At 35.2% G+C, this 23962-nt stretch overlaps 2 protein-coding genes across 2 annotated transcripts; both read right to left on the bottom strand.

Annotated features, from left to right (window-relative positions):
- Nucleotides 1–417: 417 nt before the first annotated feature.
- Nucleotides 418–7269, bottom strand: LOC130806299 (pectin acetylesterase 12-like). The gene is made up of 12 exons (XM_057671315.1): nucleotides 6847–7269; nucleotides 5514–5596; nucleotides 5250–5379; nucleotides 5074–5147; nucleotides 4671–4757; nucleotides 4471–4595; nucleotides 3761–3821; nucleotides 3524–3577; nucleotides 3355–3432; nucleotides 2628–2733; nucleotides 2367–2512; nucleotides 418–800 (listed from the first exon to the last, which is right to left on the bottom strand). Exons 1-12 carry the CDS (start codon nucleotides 7055–7057, stop codon nucleotides 687–689), a joined length of 1269 nt encoding a protein of 422 aa, XP_057527298.1. The 5' UTR covers nucleotides 7058–7269; the 3' UTR covers nucleotides 418–686.
- Nucleotides 7270–11622: 4353 nt separating this feature from the next.
- On the bottom strand, nucleotides 11623–22032 carry LOC130806854 (uncharacterized). The gene is made up of 4 exons (XM_057672076.1): nucleotides 21905–22032; nucleotides 19621–19872; nucleotides 18310–18460; nucleotides 11623–12428 (listed from the first exon to the last, which is right to left on the bottom strand). The coding sequence occupies exons 1-4, from the start codon at nucleotides 21956–21958 to the stop codon at nucleotides 11902–11904; spliced, it is 984 nt and encodes a 327-aa protein (XP_057528059.1). The 5' UTR covers nucleotides 21959–22032; the 3' UTR covers nucleotides 11623–11901.
- Nucleotides 22033–23962: the final 1930 nt, after the last annotated feature.

Genomic DNA, 23962 nt, shown 5'->3' with positions numbered 1-23962 from the left:
CTCGGGAACGATTGGGTGCGAGATATGTTATGAATGAAAAAAATGTTTGAAAATAAATTAAGTTAAAATGATATTTTTGCTTTAAGAAATTGTTTTTAAGTGGATTTTTTTAGTTATCTAGATTTCATCTCGTTTTTTCCTTTTTTATTTAATTTGTAAATCAAGGTAAAAATACTTTTTAAAAAAGTCTGCTACACCAAAACGCCACCTTGAGCAACTTGGGTTGCGTTTCTTGGAGATTGCGGACAAACATACTTGAAATTTGGCTACGTTTCACGTTCCATGTAACAGTTGTATTATAAATTGATTTAGGCAGCGGATGTCTTGATGGCTTTTCACTAAATATGTCCATAATTTGGCTTAAAATGCAGTGTTTTATATATAAATATACAAATGAGATGTCATGTGACACGAGTATAGTAAGTAAAAATGAAAATTTTGAATCATATAGACTAAATATTTGTATGGTTTACACCCCTTTCACATTATTACAAGGAAAAAGACTACAATTTGCGATGACATTCCAAAGAAAGATCATAATGATACTGAATATGAGCTATACTCTTATCATATATATGAATAATCATGATTTAAAATTCTAACAAGCACCAAGATATAATGTGCCAAATGTAATTTGGTGGACTATATTACTGTAAGAAAAATGGGAAAGAAAATTGGAGTTAGTTTTAAAGGTGTGAAAAAACCATATTGTGGCATGTTCTGTCACAAGGATAGGGACAATCAATAATTTTGGTCTCTGCTCTATCAAAATACCAGTTCCCAACAGACTCAGCAAGACCCTGCATCAATGAATACCTCATGTTAACTATGCTGGATTGAAGCAAGTTTTAACAAAATTAACAAATACTTCTCCGCCCCGTGAGTTTGCTCCATTAACTCAATGCTATGAAGCAAAAACAAGGCTGCACTGTATCGTAAAGGTTTTCAAATTTATCGAACAAGTATTTTCCGCATCAAAAGGTGATAAAAAACCGTGTTGTAGGCTGTTCCAAGTGATATTTATTAGTTTAGGCCAATATTTGGCGGTATGGCAACCACAACATCCCCGTTACCACATCACAGTGTTAGGTACCACAATCATGACAATTACAGCATTTTTGCACTATGACGCTATCTGGTGGCTCCTAGGTGAGGTATTGCATATAAAAAAGAAGAGTCAAGTGACCCAATATTATTGTCAGAGTGCTGGTGAAAGTAGAAAGCTTCCGACAAGTAAGCATCATGTTTTTCACTGGATCTACAAGGATTTCTCAGATCATTGCTTCTTGGAGCTAATCATAATTCATAAAACCATAACCTATAACTTGTTCACTGCGTAAAATTTAGACAGTTTACTTATGTAAAACGTGAATCAGAAATTAAATTCTAATCGGGAAAAATATTTTCAGTGAACCTTAGGTGAAAATACAAAGGGGTCGCAAATCGTAATGTGTGACTGGGAACACGTCTGGTAAGTTAAAATCAAATGAAGCATATTCAAAAGACACAAGTTATTTTCGCCATTTATAAAATTATATCTCCTCCAGTCCTAATATTTGAGATTTTTTTTGTGTACCATGGTGTATTTAGCCCAACTAGACCTGTGCAATGGGCCGGGTCTTGCAAAACATAAAATGGGCTTTAAATAAGTCGGGCTTGCTGGCCTGCCTCGACCCACCCGACCCGTTCATTATAATTCTTCAAATTTTATGTCATTGTTTTGGACATCGTCTGCATGTTAGGATCACTTAACAAGTCAAAATACCACCTGCTAAGCATTTTTTGCTAAAAAATCATCTTCAGGGACAACATTATTGTCCTCCATATCTCCATTATCCACATCAATGACTCCCTCATCCTTAATCTTCTTCCATGAAATTGTCCAGGTCTACTTTTACGTTCTTCGAATCTTCAACAAAGATTGATTTGGTTCTTTGAGATCAATGTCTCGATCATTATGGGCCTCTACTCAATCAATATACATTGGATCTGTAAAAACTCCAGATGCCAGAAGAGTAAAGCCCATTTAGGGTCCGTCAAAAGTCTTTTTAGGACCCGCTCCATATATAGTAAAAGTTGATCCTTTAAAAGCCCAGCCCATTTAAGGCCCGACCCGTTGAAAGCCCATCTAATAAAGGGTCGGACCCGGGGGCCCAATGGGCCCTCTGCCCATTGCACACCTCTAAGCCCAATTATGATTATTGGCCTATGAGCAATTGACGGTTTTGACTTAGGTTTATCCTATATACCCACAATCAAATTCATGCTTCAAATCTTTATTAATAAGAACTAAGTAGACAATCATATATGTATATTTTTTTTATGTTCATTTGATACAATTAGACCAAAAGGGTGAAGTATGATACCTTATTTCCAATATGAGGTGAATTAGGGGCAAGCCATGTATCTTGTTTCTCAATTTGTCCATGAGCAAAGCATGAATTAATGAAATACCCGTTCTTCCGAAATTTACCAAAACGCTTAATTGCACCCAACATCTGTCCTCTAAAACCTGTTTCAAATTGGTTCATTTACAGTTATTTGTTTCAGTGCAAAGCCAGCCAGGAAAACGACGAAACAAACGAAAATTGTAGGTCGTAAGCAATTAAGGAAATAAAGGAGTGAACCTTGGAGAAAACGGATCTGTTGACCATTGCAGTGTATATTATTCAATTTGCATTGATACCAGTATCCGTGAGGATCAGCTGATGCCGGAGCTAAACTTGCTTGCAGCTGGTTTGAAGCAAGATTGTGAGAGTAAGTCATTTACTTGGGATATTAATGTTGAAAAGGATTATAGGAGTAAATAATGTTTGAACATAAGCATATAAATTAGAATCTATAAGTATTCAATACAGATCCAATGACCTGAAATTTACCCGATCTGTACCCGAACTCGATTTGACCCGACTTCAAAATGATTTACAATTATGTAGAACAAAATACCCGATTTCAAATCGATTTGAAACACCTAACCCAAAATCAACCCAATGATCCGAATGAACACCTTTAACTGGATCATTCGCCATAAGTTTGTTCCAGTTATGATAGACCTAACTTAAAATGGTGTCCTAATGTGTGATAGACCTAACTTAAAATGCCGCGGCATAAAATTGTATGTAGCTCATCATTTTGTGGGTGATGTTTTAGCCAAAAGATCAAATGGGAAGCATGTCCACATGGATTCTAGGACTAAACTCCAAATTTTATAATTACTAGTACTCACACGAAATGGAAGAACATAAAACAAAGATCAGTGCAGTGCTTAATGCACTATATTACAATGCACACGGATGCCAGTTGAAAGACATTCTGCAAATAAAAAATTAAAATCAAAATGATAAAACGGCTCACCTGCCATGCATCATATGCTGCATTAACGAGAAATAATGGTGTCCTAACATCTGCTATTAGACGATGAGGGAAGAAACACTGTTGGAAGAGGAAGTTAAGTCATAGTCAACAAAAAACCTTGTCACTCTTTATCGACTCCATTCATATAGTTTTAGCAGGTAGTACGTACCATAATTGGACTAAGACGATTCGTACATGTGCGAGGAAGGTGTGGCCCGATTCCCTGCAATATATACAATAAACATAATGTGAAGTAAAAAGGTGAAACTGAAAGAAAAGAGAAATCGGTCGAACTTATAGGTCATAGTTGCTCTCAAAAACTTCATTTTATTCTGATCAAACTGAAAAAGGACAGCAATTTAGCTTAAACAATTGAAAAAAAGTATTTTTTTGAACTATGAGATACCTGCAAGCGGACAAGACCCCCAAATATTTTTCTCATAGTGCGATGACCAGCCACGTCAAGTCTGTGATACCAAATATCACGATAATGAATGGAAAATATGTAAAACGGAATTTGTGTCAATACACACTAACTCAGCTCAGATCATTTGAGTCTCGTTCTTTCCTTTCTATTGTGAACAAGTACTTTCATCCATTCTTGTATACTATCTTATGATTTGCGTAGTTAGTACTATTCAACTAATTATCTTTTTTGTCGGGTTAATGGGATATGTCAGTTTGGTTGTTAGTATTAAATGGTGGGAATAATAATAAAAAGTTAGTATAATTTTGGAAATCTCTTGACAAGTTTATTGGTCATGCAGTCATGCTTGTTTGACTTCAAACATCTCACTTTCTTCACAAATTTCATTCTAACGCCTTATAATTTGGAGAGGTGGTATTAAGTGGTAAACGAAAATTATGAACAAAATAACTATTTTATAATTTAAGTTTCATCACCATGAGAATGACACTGTGAATTTCATGAAAATTCACACTCCAGATTATTCCCGTTACCACTGTTTAGTGCCAACAGGCAACTGGCCGTTAATGTAATAAATCTTTTTAACACATAATGATCTGATGAGTTATCAATAAACTCATAAAATGAATTTATATAAATTTGCATTCATGAATGATTATTACTAATTGATTACTCAAACAAGAGCTTACGCATCAAGGAATAACCCAGCATCACTTAGACACTTGACTCTAGTATGGCCTGGGAATAATGCTCGAAACTCATCACAGTGAAAAATTGATGCCACACCCCCAGCTGAACATCCAGAAAGAAGAGCCTACAGCATAAAACAATAAGCTTATGCAGATCCCAAATATGCATGTGTTTCTCTGAAACGAAGGAAATACATTACCTGATTTGCGTACCTCATTCCTAGCGACTTCAATTCCTCCATAGCGGCCGAAAATATGCGCTGTCCTCTAAAATACAATTGTGCTCCCTGCAGAAAAGGTATGCAATGAATGACTTTTAAAGAGACAAAGGGTCACAAATTGTTTATTTTATTTTTTTCGACTTGCTACTTCCTACTTTGGGTCGACAGAAGAAGCGATCCAAGTGGGGAATCCCATCGATCTAGGTCGCCATACACCAACGATTCGGGACGTTCGACCTGGAACGTGGTATGCCCGCCAAACCATCGATCCTGGTAACACTGGTCAGAATGCATACATTTTACAATTATTTCACAAGTTTCTTTCCACTTCTCTATCTTTTGGTTCCTTTTATACCGATGAGTTAAAAACATATTTACAAACCTTGTGTTCACTGTCCCCGCTGAACGAGCCACCATCACAGTATCGAACTTTTACCCGGTTCCAATTGTAAAAATCTGCAGAAATCAATTCGATTCACTGTTAAAATATAAATCAAACAGATTTTAGAAGCCTATAGAACGAAACGAAAAACCAGTCTAAATGATCAAGCATATTACCAGGATTTTCAGAACGTTTATTGCTAAGTATCCCAGAAAATGGTATGAACTTCTCCATATGCCTTGAAGAACCATGCCGTGTTGTCTTTCTAAACACACAACTTCTTATCGTATCACACCATCCTCCCCCCTGTTATCATCTCAAGCAACAAAGTCATAAGTGCATCCAACAAGGGGGATATTATTGAATCCAACTTGTAGAGCATGCAGTTGAAGAACAGCAATGCCAGCAACATGTCGTTCTAATTTCAAGTTTTCACGCACCTCAAGTTCTACTAGCCAGTTTTTTGCTCCCGATCCAAATCCTCGGTGGAAATGGTAACCCGGAACAGATCCATCCAAGCACACTGCAATCAAATACCAATAAGGTATATAACATAGAAAGAAAATATTATTCTCCAATGACAGTGTCAGCAGAGGCGGAGCAAAAATTGACAAATTCTTTGAAGGCATATTTTTCTAACAACTTTGTATCATTAAACACTTAACATTACTACGTAATTTAATATTGAGAACTCTTAATTTTTTGGGGCCCTATGCAGTTGAACATGTTGAACATGCTCAGAACCTACCCTGAGTGTCAGGGATCTAGCATTCAAAATTCTTGGACTAGTTGGACTCGGATATAGATCTACAACTGATATAAAAAACCCTCAACTTTTGATGGTTATGGTACACCATTATTAGTCTGCAAAGTCTCCTCAGTCATGCATCTAAGCACTTAACCAAAGGTAATAGCCCTTTGGGACTTCCAAACAAAGAACATTACTTGAACTAAAATGAAAATATGTGCATCCATGTAGGGATTATTCAGTTACACAAGGCACTGAAAAGTGATTGTAATTCAGTACATTACTAACAATCACATTTTTACTCAAGGGAATCAATGTGCTAGACTGCTATTGATCACAAGTCAACATCCAAGACTAGTAAAACATAATTCATTAGTTAGTTCGCCTTTTAAATTCACGATTCGCTCAAAATGGTTCAATAATAGCCTAAAACCGACCATAATTCGCTTTATTCGATTCGCAATTCACAAGGCGATTAGCAAATCATGTGACACTATCCAAGACATAGTTACTCTATCAGTTCTTGAAGAATTATGATATAAGCACACATTAACAATTAATATTAAGCTGGTAAAATTATGTTCACACATGGAAACAACATCGGCAAACCCTTGATTCCAAAAGATTAAGGCAGCTAAATAAACCAATAGATGAGTTCCAGTAGTCGCCCACATTAATTCTTCTTCTCCATTCATTTTGATTATCTACTATCAATCATGTTCACCAAACAATTTTTCACCAAAATAACAATTTCACTTGAGATCAAAACTAGCCACTTTACTATAAGACACATCCTTGGAACTCTAATAAGCCAAAGGCACATTCAAAAAGCCCAACATAGATCATAGAATCAGAATGCATGAAAAATACTGAGATTAATGCAAACTAATGAAGATTATATCCAAAAGAGAAATCATCCATGCAATATAGAAACAAACTTGTAAACAATTACAATTTATTGGGCAAAAGAAAATCAACAAAAGCAAGATTATGTTAGAAAAGACAAATGAAAAGAAGAATAATACCAGCTCCTTTTGTAGCAGCCCATGGAATGAGAGTGAGACCCACCATAAGGGGTTTATCAAAGAACCCATATGCCTGAGCATCATAAACCTCTGTTACATTTAATCCCTCAAAGCTTTCAACTTTTTGCAGGGAAACAAACACAATTATGGAAAAAATAGCAATCACCCAGAAAAAGTCCATTTTCATGGGCATAAATCTCAAATTACCCATGTTGAATACCTTACAAATTCTTTGATTATCTAAGAAAATGAGTTATAAAACCAGATTGTGAGATTTCCATAGCAATGTGAACTGATAGTTAAGAAGGCACAAAAAAAAAAAAAAGAAAAGAACGAAAATTGGAGTGTGGGCCACAGAGAAAAGGACAGTGAGAAGTGAGGTGAGAATTGTGACAGGAGCTGGACTTTACAGTTGTAGCTCACGGAAATGTTGGTTTTCTTATTTATTGGGTTTATTATTATTATTATTAGACATGAAGTCGCACTGAATTAAATAGTTTAACTAATATATTAAATAGTTTAACTAATATATAAAATTATATGAGTTTGTTGTTTTGAGGTTATATTACCAACAGATATTACTCACTGAGTGCAGCTCTTATGATTATTACTATCCATTTTACCCTATATGTTTTTGATATCGAGTCCAAAACTTACGTAAAATGGGTTAATGTAGTACAGTATCTAAAAATAAAAAAGGGTTTAAAATAAAAGTAATACAGTCATATACGCAAAATAAATTGCGATGGGAATAAAAAAAATATAAGACAAATCATGTGAGAGTGAGACCAAATAAAATATAATATGAGATAAATTAAATAAGACAAAAGAGTATTATTTATTATTATTATTATTATTATTATTATTATTATTATTAACTGTTGCGTTGATTACCTCACTATTTTTTATTGTGCAAATTTTGGGGTGAATCTTTGTCGTTCTCTTTGTTCCAAGTGATATACTATAAACAATGTTGTATCCGATTTGAATCTACTTCCTCTTCTGTTTTTTATATGCCATTTGCATTTTTTATTTTCAAATTTTTGTCCAATAATTTTCAACTTAGACATATTTCATTATCTACTAATAAAAATTATAAAACTTAACCTTATAATGAAATTAAATATTATGGTTAGTCTATTTATTTAAAAATATTTCATGGCAAAATTAACTTTATTTATCCCTATTTTAATATTTAGATAATGTTTCTAGTTTCATATATCTTTTATTAACTTTATTTTAAGATTTTTATATTACTTATTATCCTTAGATATTTCAACTAATTAATTTTATTAAAATATTTTTTTAATAGTTACGAATTATGATCCCCATATATTTTTCCTCTAACTGTCTTTTAATATTTTTTATATGGCCTCTTATTATCCAATAAAATAATACATTGACCATCTAAAATGTTTTATTTTTCTTAATTTTTGTGAACAATGCTTGTGAGAACTTAGAGAGAAAAGAAAAAGAATAATAAATAAATTGTTAATAATTTTTCATGAGATGTATTGTAATAAAGTAATACGAGTAAGTGTAATAAAATTGAGACTAATAGAATACAAGGGAGTACAAGATTTGCACTAGGACGAAAGGATAAATAAAAACAATCAAGTTTGGGCCACATTCTTATTACTAAAAAATTTAGTAGTGTCGGTGGCACTATCATACGAATGTTCATTGTTGCGTATTGGTAGACCAGTCGGGCCGTATATCATACGGTTTTCATGACTAGCGTCTATCATGGCCCACTTAGTTCCGTGATTGTAGTGCGGCTAGATCTTCTTGTGGCATCGGTTGATTCGGATTTACTTTTTTGTAACACTTTTAACCTTTTTAAATTGCTATTTAATGGCGCTATCATATCATTCATATGATTGTTCATTGTTGCCGATTGTGTAAAGTTTGCCAATTTTGCCTGAATATGAACTATGTGCATTCTTTTGATGTGCATGAAATGTATTTAGATCAATGTTTCATTAAGTAGTTGATCTAGAACAATTAATGTTGGGGATTAGGTCACTATTATTAAGTCTGACCCATATTCATTTGAGTCTAGTCCATCCCGAATTTAGGCCAACGTACTAAAGTATATATGATCTTTCTTTATCATGTTCTTGGGAAGCCTGAAAGTTCTCCAGTTGCCAAGATTTGAGTTGCTTCAGTTCTCCAGAATTTAGATAAAAGATTCAATCATCCAGGCTTATGGGTAGGGGTGTTAAAAAATATTCGATTTAAAAAACCCGATCCGAATAATCCGGTATCCGAATTTAAAAATCGGATAATTTACCCGGTTAACAAATTCCGGGTAATCCGGGTCGGGTACTCGGTTTTTAAACCGGGTATTTGGGTCGGATATGAGCCACGTTTTTTAACAAATCAGGTACCCGGTATACGGTTTTGACATATATATATATATATATATATATATATATATATATATATATATATATATATATATATATATATATATATATATATATATATATATATATATAATTTTTTATACTTGTTTTGGAAAATAAAAACCCTAATCTCTTAGCTGCACACGATACCTACCTTTTCTAGTCTTCTTCACCATTTTCATATTTTCATCAATGACCAAAGTCACAGTGAAAACTTTCTTCATCACCTGTGTTAATTTATTAACTGTGTAATCATCACCATCTTCTTCACGGCCGACGAGTAGTGACGATGGCGCACGAATACTGTCTTTTTCATCACCATCTTCTTCATCAATTGACTTATGGTTGTATTTTAATTTTTAAACTTCCTCTATCCCTACCGCATGATTTGTCTTTGATGAATTATGACTAATTAAGTTAAGTCTTTTAAATTTTAATAGTTTATCTTTTAGTATTTGAATTTTATATAAAAAAATATTCTAAAACAAATAAGAGAAAAAAAACACATGTTTAAGGAAATAAACAAACTGGATATCCGTTTTCCGATTCGATTTAAACCCGATCGGAACCGGGTCGTATTTTTAGATACCTGAATAACCAGGTACTCGGATTTTCGGATCCGGATCGACCCAGTACCCGGTTTTGAATCCCCCTACCTATGGGGTAAGCTAAAAAGTTAATTGAGACACAAACACCAGAGATACATAATGAACCTTGCTTGACCTACGATAAACTCTTACTTGAATTATTCTAAACACCTATACATGACATACCCTAATTACCTACTTGACATACCATAAACCCCTACATGACATACCATAAGCCCTCCTTAACATATCATAAACACCTACTTGACATACCCTAAGTCTTTTCTTAACATATCCTAAATCCTTACTTGACATACTTTAAACACATACTTAACAAACTCTAAACTCATACTAAACATACCATAAAAAATATTATACTTGTGATTTCATTTGTACTATTTTTTGATTGATTTTGAGATGCAAATTCTAGCATTAAATCTTCCTTTTCTATTGTGAATATCAAAAAAGTTGTTTGAGAACAATTTTAGAAAGTAGTTTCGCGTGAGAGAAGAAAAAAGTCATTTTAGAAAACATGCGCAAGTTGTAAAAAAATTGTTTATTGCCATTTTTAAAAATATTTTAAGAATGGGTTGGATTTTCTAAGAGGCATTTTTTTAGGGAGACCATGTCTCAAGAGTCAAGAGAGTGCATGTTTTTTATGTGCTCCTATGTACTCCTTCCCTATTTTTGTTATTTTGGTGCCAAATCCAATATTATTTGATTAGAATAGAAGGGTCCTAACATACCCGTAAAATACTATTGTATAAAGTCGGCTGAAGATCAGTTATTTGAGCTATCGGGTTAGCATCGGCTCGGTGTCGGTTGAAGTTCGTGTTGAGTAGTCAATCGGTCTCGGACTGTCATCAGTTAATAATTGGTTCGGTTTTACCGGGTACAGATCGGGTTCAGGTATTATTTTCAAGTAGAATTCGGCTACGAATTACTAATTACTATAGATCGAGTCAATATCAGATTAAGTTGTTAGACATTTGTTAATTGATGATAAGATTCCCTTTAGTTAAAGCAAAATAGTTAAAATGCAAATCAGTTAGTGATTATTACTTTTGACTGTGAATTAAAATTAAAGTTTTATTATTTTTCATCTAATTTGATTCGTAATAGTTAAATAAACATTGACCATTGATTACTAATCTAAATATATAAAACCATGTATGTATAGAATTTAATTTATTAAAATTTCTATTACTTTATTAGATTAACTAATAAGATAATTGAGTATAAGTTGATCATACCTCTATGTTAAAAATTGGTTCAGGTTTACAACATTTTGATTAAAAATTCATTCGGGTTAAGTCAATTTTAGCCGGATCGAGTTCGGTTTTGAGCATGATTCGGGTCGGGTACGACTTGGATCGATCACTATTAGGTTCAGGTAATCTCGGTTAACGGTTATAAAGTCGCAGTTCGGGTTCGATTTTACAATTTTTTGTCGTAGATCGGTTCCGTACAACTTCGGTTCGGATAATGTTGGTTCGATAAATCTAAAAAAAAAACATATTTTCGAATCGATTAACTTTCGATTTCAGTTCGGATTTCGAGTCGATTCACATTTCAACGACTCTAGTGGTACACAAAAGACCTTTCTTCTCCATTAATTATCCCAAATGTATCAACACAAATTAACAAAAACCCCATTTAACAATAAGAACACTCCCACTTTTGGTGCAAAGAAAAAAGACCCAATAAATTATAGTCACATCCAAAATTTCTACCATAAACTAAGCAATATACAATAAACTGAAAGTCTAGAATTTGTACCATACATACAAATAAACCATTTTGCAACGTTCCAACTAGAACCTACTGTAGCAAAATACATTATATTGCACTAATATTAAAACAAGATACGTATGTCATAGACCACCTTATACCTAGTACATATGGATTGAAGTTTACAACGCAACAAGAAAAGATCAACTAGCGACTTATCAAATCCTTCGATCTGTTCCTTTGAATTTGCACTCTAAGACTCAAAAATTTTAAGGTGCAAACTCAAAGAGACAGATGACGTATTGATTAGACTACCCAGCGGCCAGCGGTCAGCACCACGCCCCTTCAAAAAGTGGGGTAGTTGGAGCGACGTCTGCACCGAAGGTCTTAACCAAATCTGAGCACCTAGGATCAGGAACATCGATCTCAGGGCGAATCTCCAAACCTAGTTCTTCTTCTATGTCATCGGATGCCGATATCAAGAGGAATTCACATCCTTCGTAGTTTAGTAGGTCAGGAGGATCGACAGGGCCATACCGCTTAGCTCCAAATTGTCCTTGCAAGTGCGCAGGAAACACGGCTTTGCGTTTGTTCTGTACACCTTGAAAGTCGGACCTACTGCTACCACCTTGTTCTGGATTCTTTACTTGGATGATAAAAGACGCCTCTCGCTCTACATTAAGCTCTTCTTGAGGTTCATTTTTCTTGTCTTCAGGTGGAAGTTCTAGCTTGTACACCAGATGGGTGTGCATCTTGTTGTTGGAGTACTTGTGCCTTAGTAAGCGGTACACACCTTCTCCTAAAGCCCTAGCTGTAGGTTTGTGTCTATGTCCTTTTGTTTTGGTATCATATTCCTCTGGATATATATTATACTATTTAGTATATACTATTTAGTTGATGACAATAACTAAATAATAGTAATTCTGATGAATAGTGTAGTGATTGAGCATTTAGTAAGGGGCAATGGGACACAAGGTTAAGCGCATGAGAAAATGATAGAATATTAAGTTACATGCCTCCGTTTCAAATTCCTTGCTAACATTTGTATAGTAATACTATTTATTAACAATTTAGTTTACGTAATCAATACTTACGCATAATAAATTATATAGTCATGTAAGCTTTTGTTTGATTCGTCTTAAAATATAGTTTTTAAATAAATAGCACATAAAAAGAAATGTTGCAAGTATCAATGAACCAACTCAACCAAAAACTCAAGCTAATGGTTAAGGCTCCAAGATATGTTATATACTCTAACATACCCCCTTTATGAAATCCCTTTGGGTAAAGTGTGGATGCAGTGTACATTCCCCCTTATATCGTGCGAGAAATATTCCACTTGAATTGAAGGATAGTTGAGATTCAAATCTACTTCTAATATACCAAATCAAGGAACCAGTTCAATCAAAAGTTTAGCCATTGATTGACCATAAAATACGTTATACTTTTAACACTAGTAATTTAAAACGGAGAAAGTATAACATATACTCTAGTTCAACATGACAAGGCTTCTGTCAGAATATATGTGTATATTTTAGTTTATTCTCACAAATATTTTATTACCTTAGTTATCTTGTATTAGGGTAATATTCTTTTCCTAAAATAGTTGTTTTCTTAGTTAACTCGTAATCAGTTGTATAAATTAGGGTTGTAACATTCATTCAAAGTAATACAAAACAGTATTCATTAACCCTAGATTTCGCTGTCTTAAATTCTTCATGGTATCAGAGCAAAAGGTGTTTTTGGGGACCGGCAACACCGTTGGTTATCATCATTTACCTTAAACAACCTCATCAGGAACAATGGCAGAAACCGATCCAAAACAACTCATAACCATGGAACAGATGGAACAATTGTTCAAATTGTTTCAACAGAAACACAACCCTCGAAACTATATCACCAGAACTGAAATTGGCCGAAAAACTAACCTACCAAAATTACACAACTTGGTGTAAAATGATGCAAATCGCTTTAGAATGCAGGGGACATCTTAGTCACATCATAAACGATCCTCTTAGCATCTTGGATCCAAATTACAGAGCATGGAAGCAAAAAGACTCTATAGTTCTGTCCAGGATTTCAAATATCGACACCGACCTCATAAACCAGTTCTTAGATTACACAATTGCAAGGAACTTATGGAGAGAGATTGAAGTCCTATTTAGCAGTGGAAGGGACGAACTCCAGATCTTTGATCTGAGTTCTCAAGCCAACAGTTTAAGACAGAATCAAGACCTTTTGGAGGTCTTCTATGGAAAACTAACCACAATTTGGAAGGAAATGGACCGATGGCAACCGAATCCGATGATACATGCTGAAGATATCACAATCTTCAACACTTTCATTCAAAAGCAACGATTATTCCAGTTTTTGGCCGGGATTCACGACACTTTTGACAAAGAAAAAAAGATTTGTTAAATCAAGACCCACTCCTAACAGTTGAAATGGCCTATGCTACAATTAGGCGTGAAATCTCAAGGCGTGGAATTATGACCCACACTTCGTCATCGGGAAAAATTCCCTCAGAAATAGGTAGTGGGTTGGCTGTTAAACGCCGGTCGGATGTCTCATTCCGGTGTGATATAGAGGATAAAAATCACCTGAGATGTAGTCACTGTGGAGGAAGCCGTCACACAAAGGAAGGATGTTTCAAGTTAATCGGCTTCCCGGAGTGGTAGGAGGAACACCGGCAAAGGAAAGTCGCCACCAAGGTTTAGTCAGCTAGAACTAGTGGCAAGGCTCACTTGGTCACCGGCGTTCCCCCTCCCACCAGCGAACCAACCCACTATAGAGACAAAGGAAGGAAATAATGGCGTTAAAGGAGAAACAGAACAGAGAAAAGGAGACGGACCAGAAGAGAGAGAAAAGGGGAAGAGTCTAGAAACAACACAGTCCTCAAAACACTCCCAATCCCGCTCATTTATACCACAACCCTAAGCCCACAAATAACCACCGGCACATTTATAAATCCACCCATAATCTCGCAAAACCCAAAACCTCATGTGACACCCATAAACTTGGTCTCTTATGTAAACCTTGTTTTTCATCCCAATGGATATTTGATTGGGGGGCCACCGATACTATGACTTTTGACCCTTGTGATCTTTTATCCACTAATCCAAAAACCCGCACCTACATTCAAACGGTTAATGGGGAGTGTGTGAGTGTTGATCAATCTGGGCCCGTTACCATTTCTCCCTCTCTCAAAATTAACAATTGTCTTTTAATTCCTAACTTATCTCATAAGTTGTTGTCTGTTAGCCAGTTGACGTGGAAATTAAATTGTATTGTGCTTATGTCTTCTTCTGGTTGTGTTGTGCAGGATGCTCAGACAGGGAAGATTATTGGGCGTGGTACTGAACGAGATGGTTTGTACTATGTGAATGAGGCGATTCAAACGGGTCACACTTTGCTTGCTCATAGGTTCTCTGATCATCCGTTATGGACTTGGCATCGACGTCTACAACATCCATCATTAGGGTATCTGAAACGTCTTTTTCCGTCATTAACTAAAAGTAATGTAGTCTTGGATTGTGAAGCTTGTGTCCTTGCGAAAAGTCACAAACATTCTTACTTTCCTAGTTCTAATCATAGCAGTGAACCTTTTGTTTTGATACATTCTAACGTTTGGGCCCTGCACCTGAGTTTAGTAAACAAAGTTATTCATATTTTGTTTCATTTATTGATGCTAGATAGTGTTGAATATATTTCTTAAAACACAAATCTGAGGTTTTTGATGTTTTTGTCAAGTTCTATATATATGATTGTCACGCAATTTAAAGCTAAACCTCAAATACTTCGCTCCGACAATGGGGGGGAATACATGAACCAACATATGGAAAATTTCTTTACCACCCATGGCCTCATTCACCAAATTTCTTGTCCCCACACACCACAACAAAACGGCATAGCTGAAAGGAAAAATCGTACTCTCCTTGAAATAGGTCGAGCCCTTATGTTTGAAGCCCATGTCCCATCTTATTTTTGGCCTGAAGCTATTGCCTCTGCCACCTACCTCACAAACAGACTACCCTCCAAACTCTTAAGTTCAGAACCCTTCTCGAAGTCCTTAGTACCCACACTACTGTTCCCCCTTTCCACTCCTTACCCCCTCGGATCTTTGGGTGTGTTGTGTATGTCCATTTACCCAAACTTGATCGGAATAAACTGGAACCCCGTGCTGTTAAGTGTATCTTTGTGGGCTATGGTACCAATCAAAAGGGATATCACTGCTTTGATCCGACTTAGAATAAGTTGTATACCACAATGGATTGTGACTTCTTTGAGCAGTCCTATTTTTACTCCCGGCTTCGTCCTTAGGGGGAGACTACATGTGATGACTTGAGCTGGCTTACACACTCTGTAACTAATGATCTGAACCCCAAAGAGCAAGTAGGTAATCCCACAGACATTGCTACGAAAAACACAGTATTACTTTCTCCTCAGGCCTCCTCTACCTTGTCTGAAGCATCTAATGATCAAGAAGTTGTCTGTGAGCCTCAAAAGATATTAACTGAACCTGAACCTCAAACTAATGATGATATATCTGGTATTATTAATTCACCCTGCAGATATGAATTACCTCCAAGGAGCACAAGAGGTGTTCCTCCAAGAAGGTATGATCCAGAGTTCGAATCACAGAGATCTCGGTATCTTATTAATCGAGAGATGAGTAACTTGGCACTGATAGCTGTAGCATTCCAAGCCAGTCTATACTCAAGTTCCCTGCCCTGCAATACTGAAGAAGCCCTCCGAAACCCAAGGTGGAAAGAAGTAATGGAAGAGGAGATCTTGACTTTAAAGAAAAATAGCACATGGGTGCATATTACCTAAAGGGAAAAAATCGGTAGGTTGCAAATGGGTTTTTACAATAAAGTATCATGCTGACGGAACTATTGAGAAATACAAAGCTCGCCTTGTGACAAAGGGGTATACACAGACTTACGGGATTGATTACTCCGAAACCTTATCTCCGGTTGCCAAGATAGACACCATCAGGGTCATATTCTCCATAGCTGCTAATAAGGATTGGCCCCTCTACTAGTTCGATGTAAAGAACGCATTCCTACATGGCGAGATCGAAGAAGAGGTGTATATGCATGCTCCACACGGTTTTTCAGATGAATTTGCTCCAGGAGAAGGATGTAGACTTAAAAAAGCGTTGTATGGCTTAAAACAGTCTCCAAGAGCTTGGTTTGGTAGGTTTACCACAGCAATGAAGAAATTTAGATATGAACAGAGCCATTCCGACCATACTCTGTTCATGAAGAAAGGGGATGGTCAGATCACATGTCTAATGATTTATGTAGATGATATGGTAATTACCGGAAGTAATGAAAGGGAGATAAAGGAGCTTAAGAGGAAATTATTCATGGAGTTCGAGATGAAGGATTTAGGGAACTTGAAGTACTTCCTTGGTATAGAAGTTTTCCGGTCCAAGAAGGGAATCTTCATCAATCAAAAGAAATATGTCTTAGATTTGTTAGCAGAGGTAGGTATGCTTGATTGTAAACCAACAGAAACACCAATCGTTGCAAATCATAAACTCCAGACAATATTTGGAGAAAAACCAGCTGACAAGTTAGAAGTATCATAAACTGGTAGGCAAACTGATCTATCTATCTCACACTAGACCCGACATATCATATGCAATTGGGGTTGTGAGTCGATTCATGCACTTACCACAAAATCCACATATGGAAGCAGTGGTAAGAATCTTGAGATACTTGAAAGGCACGAGTGATAGAGGAGTCTTCTTTGGCAAAAACCATCACCTTGACCTCGTTGCTTACACAGATGCTGACTGGGCAGGCGATCAAGACAGTAGGAAATCTACATCTGGATACTTCACTCTTGTAAAGGGTAACTTGGTTACTAGAGGAGTAAGAAACAGAATGTAGTTGCATTATTAAGTGCAGAAGCAGAGTTCAGAGGGATAGCAAAAGGAATAACAGAGATCCTATGGCTAAGAAAACTCTTATACGAACTCGACTTTCCACCAACAGGAGCATGCAAGTTATTTTGTGACAATAAAGCAGCTATTGATATCTCAGAGAATTCGGTCCAACATGATCGAACGAAACATATGAAGGTTGACAGACACTTCATAAAGGAAAAATTAGAGAAGGAAATCATCAGCATCCCACACGTGAGATCAGAAGATCAGCTAGCTAACATCCTTACAAAGGGAGTTTCAGCTGAAGCCTTCGAGACTACGTTATTCAATTTAGGCATCGAAAACCCTATAACCTAACTTGAGGGGGAGTGTCAGAATAAATGTGTATATTTTTAAAACCCTATAACCTAACTTGAAGGAGAGTGTTAGAATAAATGTGTATATTTTAGTTTATTCTCACAAATATTTTATTACCTTAGTTATCTTGTAATATTAGGGTAATATTCTTTTCCTAGAATAGTTGTTTCCTTAGTTAACTCGTAATCAGTTGTATAAATTAGGGTTGTAATATTCATTCAAAGTAATACAAAACAGTATTCATTAACCCTAAATTCCGCTGTCTTAAATTCTTCAGTTTCAATTATGAGTTTGAACTTTTCATCAAATACTAATTATCAACTTAAACATTTGTTAAAGCTTAGTATCCATCACATATTCCACCCAATTATATGCAAATTAAATGTCTACAGTAACTTGAATTGATTGGAAAAGATCAGCAAATAAAGGCAATAGCATCCGAATGAAAATCATAGGAAGAAGACGAAGAACAAGATTTACATACCTCCACGAATAGCATCTTTAATGTCATCTATCTTAGTAGTGACCAACTCCACAAACCCCCAAAATGGTCTACTTTTTTTAGTAGGATCAGGGAGACTCTTCCTTCCCATCACAATGAAACGCAACAATGGCTGTTTTTCGATGTTGACTTCCTACATGCAGGATTTTCATAAAACGTGTTGGTAATGAGCTATTATATTTAATGAAGAACAATAAACAAACTAATGCAAAGTAAACATCCAAAAACAAAGCAAGCAACAACAATGAAAAAACACAAGAATATATGAGGTATCTAATGATACCTCCCCCTCAAATAAAGTATCTTATCATTAATATAAACACATTACACTAATGACTCACCTTACAAAGCTTTAAGAACAATCTCCCAAAGCAAAGATTGAACCTTTACTTCAATCTCTCACAAATATGCAAATACAAAGAGGAAGAACTCTTATGGTGTGAACCCTAATTTCACTCTCTTAAATATGCCTCCCTTAAACCCCTAATGATGTTCTAAAACTCCTTATATAGCCCTAAAACATATTTGGGAGCCTTAGGACAAACCCACAAAAGCCCACAAAGAATCGGACATAAAACAGAAACGTGTACTGTGAGGAGCTTGTCGTTGCTCGACCCGAGCAGCAGCCGCTCGACCACCTGAGCGATAGTCCAGTAGCTTCTGTCTTGCTGCCCCTGCTTGGCTCGATCGAGCCCATAAAGCTCGACCATTCGAGCAGGCTTCACAACCTTCTATGAGCACTCCCTTGCCTTCATCAAGGCACACAAAGTCTCCCACTTTGATCACTTCATCAAGTGATCCAAAACATAAGCCCTTATACTTCCTTCCACTCATAACCTCGTTCTCAAACGTGCAAGCCAAGGAGTAATCGATTTGGTACTTGATTCAACAAAACGAGATGTTGCAAAGCGAAACAGATGAAAATAGAAATACTTACTTTTAAGGAATACAATTTTAAAAATAATAGATTGAGAAGGATTTGTGCTTATTACTAAAACATATATTCATCTCCATTTATAATCGAAAATTCCCAACTATAGAAATTCGAATGAATTACTTATTCCAACACTTAAGCGACAATATTGATGACAAAAAAAAGTATTTCTAAAATTTAAATTTCTTTCCGCCCACCAAAGTAGGCAACAAAATAACTCTCTCACGAACGCCAAAGTTGGCGACAAAACATGTCTGTCGCTAGCTGACGACAAAGCCGTTTTGTCGCCATATTTGTCGTCAAACTTGGCGACAAAGGTATTTTTTTTGTCGCAAAATGATGGTACAAAGGTCAATTACCTTGTTTCCATGGCCGCCTTCAGGATGCTTCTTGAGACGCTTATCTTCATCATCATCTTCACCTTTGTTTGCACTAGAAGTATGCTCAGACTTAGCACCTTCTTTGCCAGAATCAGGAGATTGTTTTTCCTGTACTAGTCTTTCACCAGACTCAGGGCGTAACACAATGTACATTCTTTGTACATCATCTGGACTATGAGCTTCTTCTCTGTTCACTTTGGGCCTGTAGAAGAAAAATATCTCCCCTCTTTCCTGCCCGTTGGAAAAGAACATTAGTCCCTCTCTTAACCTTAGAATTTTGAGACATTTTGATTTTAAGAAGTATTTTCACATTTTTTTCACACGTTTTTTTATTTTTATCCACATGTTTTTAATTTTCTCTTACTCTAATTTTCCAATTAATTTCTTAATACTTGTGCTAATTATGCCTTATAAGTGGTGATAAGGCTGCTAATTATGGATGATGCAATCACTTAGAAACGAAAGAAGTATATTTTTATTCATAAATTCCTAATCAATCATCGTAACTTGTAAATTAAAAAAAAAAAATAAAACAAATGTTAATAAAGTAAAGAAAACAAAAAAATATATTAAATTTGTAAAAGCCCTATCTATCAAATTCTTCCATCTTCCATATAGAGATAAATCTATTTTGATTAAAATAAGTGCAATTTACTTCTCTTGAAATATGCTTTACTCTCCTTGTTAGTATGTCCAAGGAAATTGACTATTTTTTAATTTTTGCTATAACTCCTCTTATTTTTTTAAATTCTTATAAAAATATTTATCTAATTAACTTTCTATTTTACTCTTATTTTTGCTATAATTTTTGAGCAACATAGAAGTGATGTAAAGCGAATAGAATATATTTTTTTAGTTTCAAAATACTTGCCACGTAGTTTAATGTACTAATTTAATATATTTTTAATATTTTTAATTATGCATAATAAAATTATAAAAATTAACAATAATAATAATTATTGACACGAATTATCCAAAATCCGCATGTCACAAAATAAAGATAAGAATAAATAGTAAATATTGCAACTAATTTAAAATCGAAAAATTATTAAATGAATACGCTTTCCAATAACTACTAATTTACCTTTTTTTTTGTTCATTAATTGCTTACGAAGCAAATTTAGTTGGACAATTGAGGTGATAGCATACAAGAATCAAGAGAGTTTCACACAAACAATAGAATCCAATCCAAACAATGAAACAATATAAATAGGGCTATACACGGTCCGATTTGGTTTGATACAAAAATCAGACCAGACCAGAAATTCCGGTCTAGAAATTTATTAGACCAAACCAGACCAATCAACAGAACGGACTGGACCAGAACGATCTGATCTGCTCTACAATTTTTTTTAATGCATTTTTTAATTAAAAACACAAAAAAAAATTAACCAAGAACTAAAAGAATTCAACCAAAAAATTCATTGAAATATTTCTCTGGAAATAGGCCTCTAATGTGTACTGCTATTGAATATTTTGATCAGAAAGCAAAATTCTGGTCAGAAGAAACAACTCTTGTTCAGTAATGTTTGCTTCCTTCACTTTTTTTGCGCCACAACCTTTTTTAGAGTTTGAGTTTGAGAGAGAAAAACATCGCGTGGTAAGATACCGAACCCGATTTGTACCCAGCAAAATCGAACCAAACCAATTATTAACTGATGACAACCCGAGACCGATTGAAACTCGATATGAACTTCAACCGACACCGAATTGATGCTTACCCGATAGCTCGAATAACTGATCTTCAACTGAACCGTGACTAACTGACTCGACCCGAGTATGACCCGTTGTAACACGCATCCGAAATATAACCGATCCGAAATACAACAGAATCGAATGAAACCCGTCTGAAACCGACCCGATCACCCGAATGAACACCACTAATTATATATAATTGTAAATAATAATCTCGACTACTTCTTAAAATCCCCTAAAAAATTATTTAATCCTGCATACCTTTAAGTATTTACTTAAATTTATATACCTAATTATTGCTAATTGACTCAAAATACCCAAAATAATCGATTCAAAATAATACACATATAGATGATACAATATAATCATATGAAATTTTATTAATTCATTTTATAATATATACTTTTTCACTATATATTTTTTTATAATTTATTATAATAATTATTTAGAAATATTAAAACTTAAAATTTAAAAAACGGAGGGAAGAGTAATATTGAGGGTTATTTTGAGTGAAAGAATTTCAAAGAAGGGTGGCAAGAGTTGGAGAGGGCAATGAAGAAAGGCAGACCTGAATATCGACTTGTGGATCATTCTTAGTCTTCACTTCTTCACCTTCACCCATTATTAATTTTTCGTAGTTGATTTACTTGGTTTACTTGATTGATTTGATTCACTGCAAAATCAAACTGCAAACTGTTTTAATTTTTGGAAGCAGTATTTAATGAACGTTTAAAGCCCAGAATCTTCCTTTGAAAACAAAGCACACTTGTCATGCTATCATCATTCTCTTTGCCACGTTAATGCCGCTTTGTCTATCCCACCTTCTACCCTCATCCTTCTCATTTTTTAGAAAAAAAAAATGATAATTTAATATTAGTTCTATATATGGTTTAATCTAATACGAGTATAAATTACGAAAAAAATATTATTAAATTACATATAAAAAAAATGAAAAGTTAGATGAACATGTGGAAAGAGAAAATAAAATGTTTGATTCGTGGGACTCGGAGAGTGGGAGTGTGCGCAATTTTGATTTCCAAATTATACCCATTCTAATTTTGGTAATTGTCTTATTTGAATTTTTAAAAGTATTTAATTTGTATATGAGATAATGTTGAAGTAATAAAAAATATTTTTCTTGATAATAAAATATCTAATTACATTGTTTTATAGACTGATTTAGGGTAATAATTCATTTTTAAAAACGTGCCTATAATAACATAATTCGATATATGATTAATTAGCCTTTTTTTAAAAACTTTACACAAATTGCATGTTTTGAATAGTGCCGTTCTTGAGATTTGGTAGGTCCTAGGAAAATTATAAAAAAGCCCCCTTCCTAACTAAAGTTTTTATAGTGTAATTCATAAAATTGTATAAAAAGACATCTTGATTACAAAAATATAGTGTCACAAAGTACTATTTATTACACATGTGTGCAGCCATTTGCAATCTTGAGAGAGATATTTTAGCTCTGCATCAGTCAAAATTGGAGTGATTGCCATCGACTTTGATCCAGTCGACACCTTAGATGAGGAACCGATCTCTCTCCTAGAGCCCTTTGGACCCTTTTGCTATTTCAATTTAGACAATTAAGGTAATGTAAGCATGTAATTAAAAAATAAAAATAAATAAGAAACAAATGATTATTACCATGGTAGTGAATCGGACCCAAGCATATGGCCATGTGATGAAACTACCTAGGGCGTCTGATAATTTCTCAAGGCTCTATTCTAGCATTGGAACCGGGAGTGAGAAATCTTCAAACCCCTTTAGAATAGTTTCCAGGGTCACACTAATGTGGCCACTTGTAACAAGCCTGAAATGCACTGTTTGGCCCTCTTTGGTTGACTGTGCCACACCATATGCAACCTCAGTTAAGTCGCCATCACTAGCAACACCTAACTGAGGCAGCAAAAGAGAACAAGGAGTCGCCTCCTGAAAATTGTGTCGTTTAGTATAATAAGCATCATAATAAAATATTAAAACATGTTGCAATTTAAATTAATAAGTGTTTATATATTTAAAAACTGTGTACCTTTACCACTGGCTCGGGTGTTGACTCCTGATTTTGAGCAACGGAGTTCATGGTCTCCGGTGTAGGATTTTGCCCATCGGGGGTAGTAATGGGCTGGGGTGCTACGGGGGTAATGGGCTCGGGTGTTGGCTTGACCATAGCGTTAGGTTCCCCATGTTGACTTTGCTGATCGTCGACAATCAGATTTGCCAAGTCAACAGTGGGTGCTCCCATCTTCTACAATACGCGTGCCACTTTGGTGAGAACGTCCTTCGTAGTTTCTGCTCCGAGGGTTGCTACTTCATCAAGTGACATCATTCGGGATTGAGTAGCAACACACTCTTTGCCGAATGCCTTCTTTAACCCCACGCGGACGCCTCTTTTTCCGACTACCCACCCTCTATGGTCTTTCCCTAAGACCATATGCAATGCATCAACATTGCCTCTTGGGGTGAACTCCCCCGTAGCTTCTTTTTCCTTCCAGCCCATCTGTTCATATAAAAACATATATAACAATTAGTATAAGTAAATCAAAGCCAAAAAATACAAAACAAATCAAGAATATACTTAATAATTTCAAAATTGACCATAACATCAGCAACCTTCTTC

Source organism: Amaranthus tricolor, chromosome 2 (assembly GCF_026212465.1).
Source record: "Amaranthus tricolor cultivar Red isolate AtriRed21 chromosome 2, ASM2621246v1, whole genome shotgun sequence".
Lineage (NCBI taxonomy): Eukaryota > Viridiplantae > Streptophyta > Magnoliopsida > Caryophyllales > Amaranthaceae > Amaranthus > Amaranthus tricolor.
The sequence above is the reverse complement of the archived record's forward strand: the minus strand, read 5'-3'. Positions and strand labels throughout refer to the sequence as shown.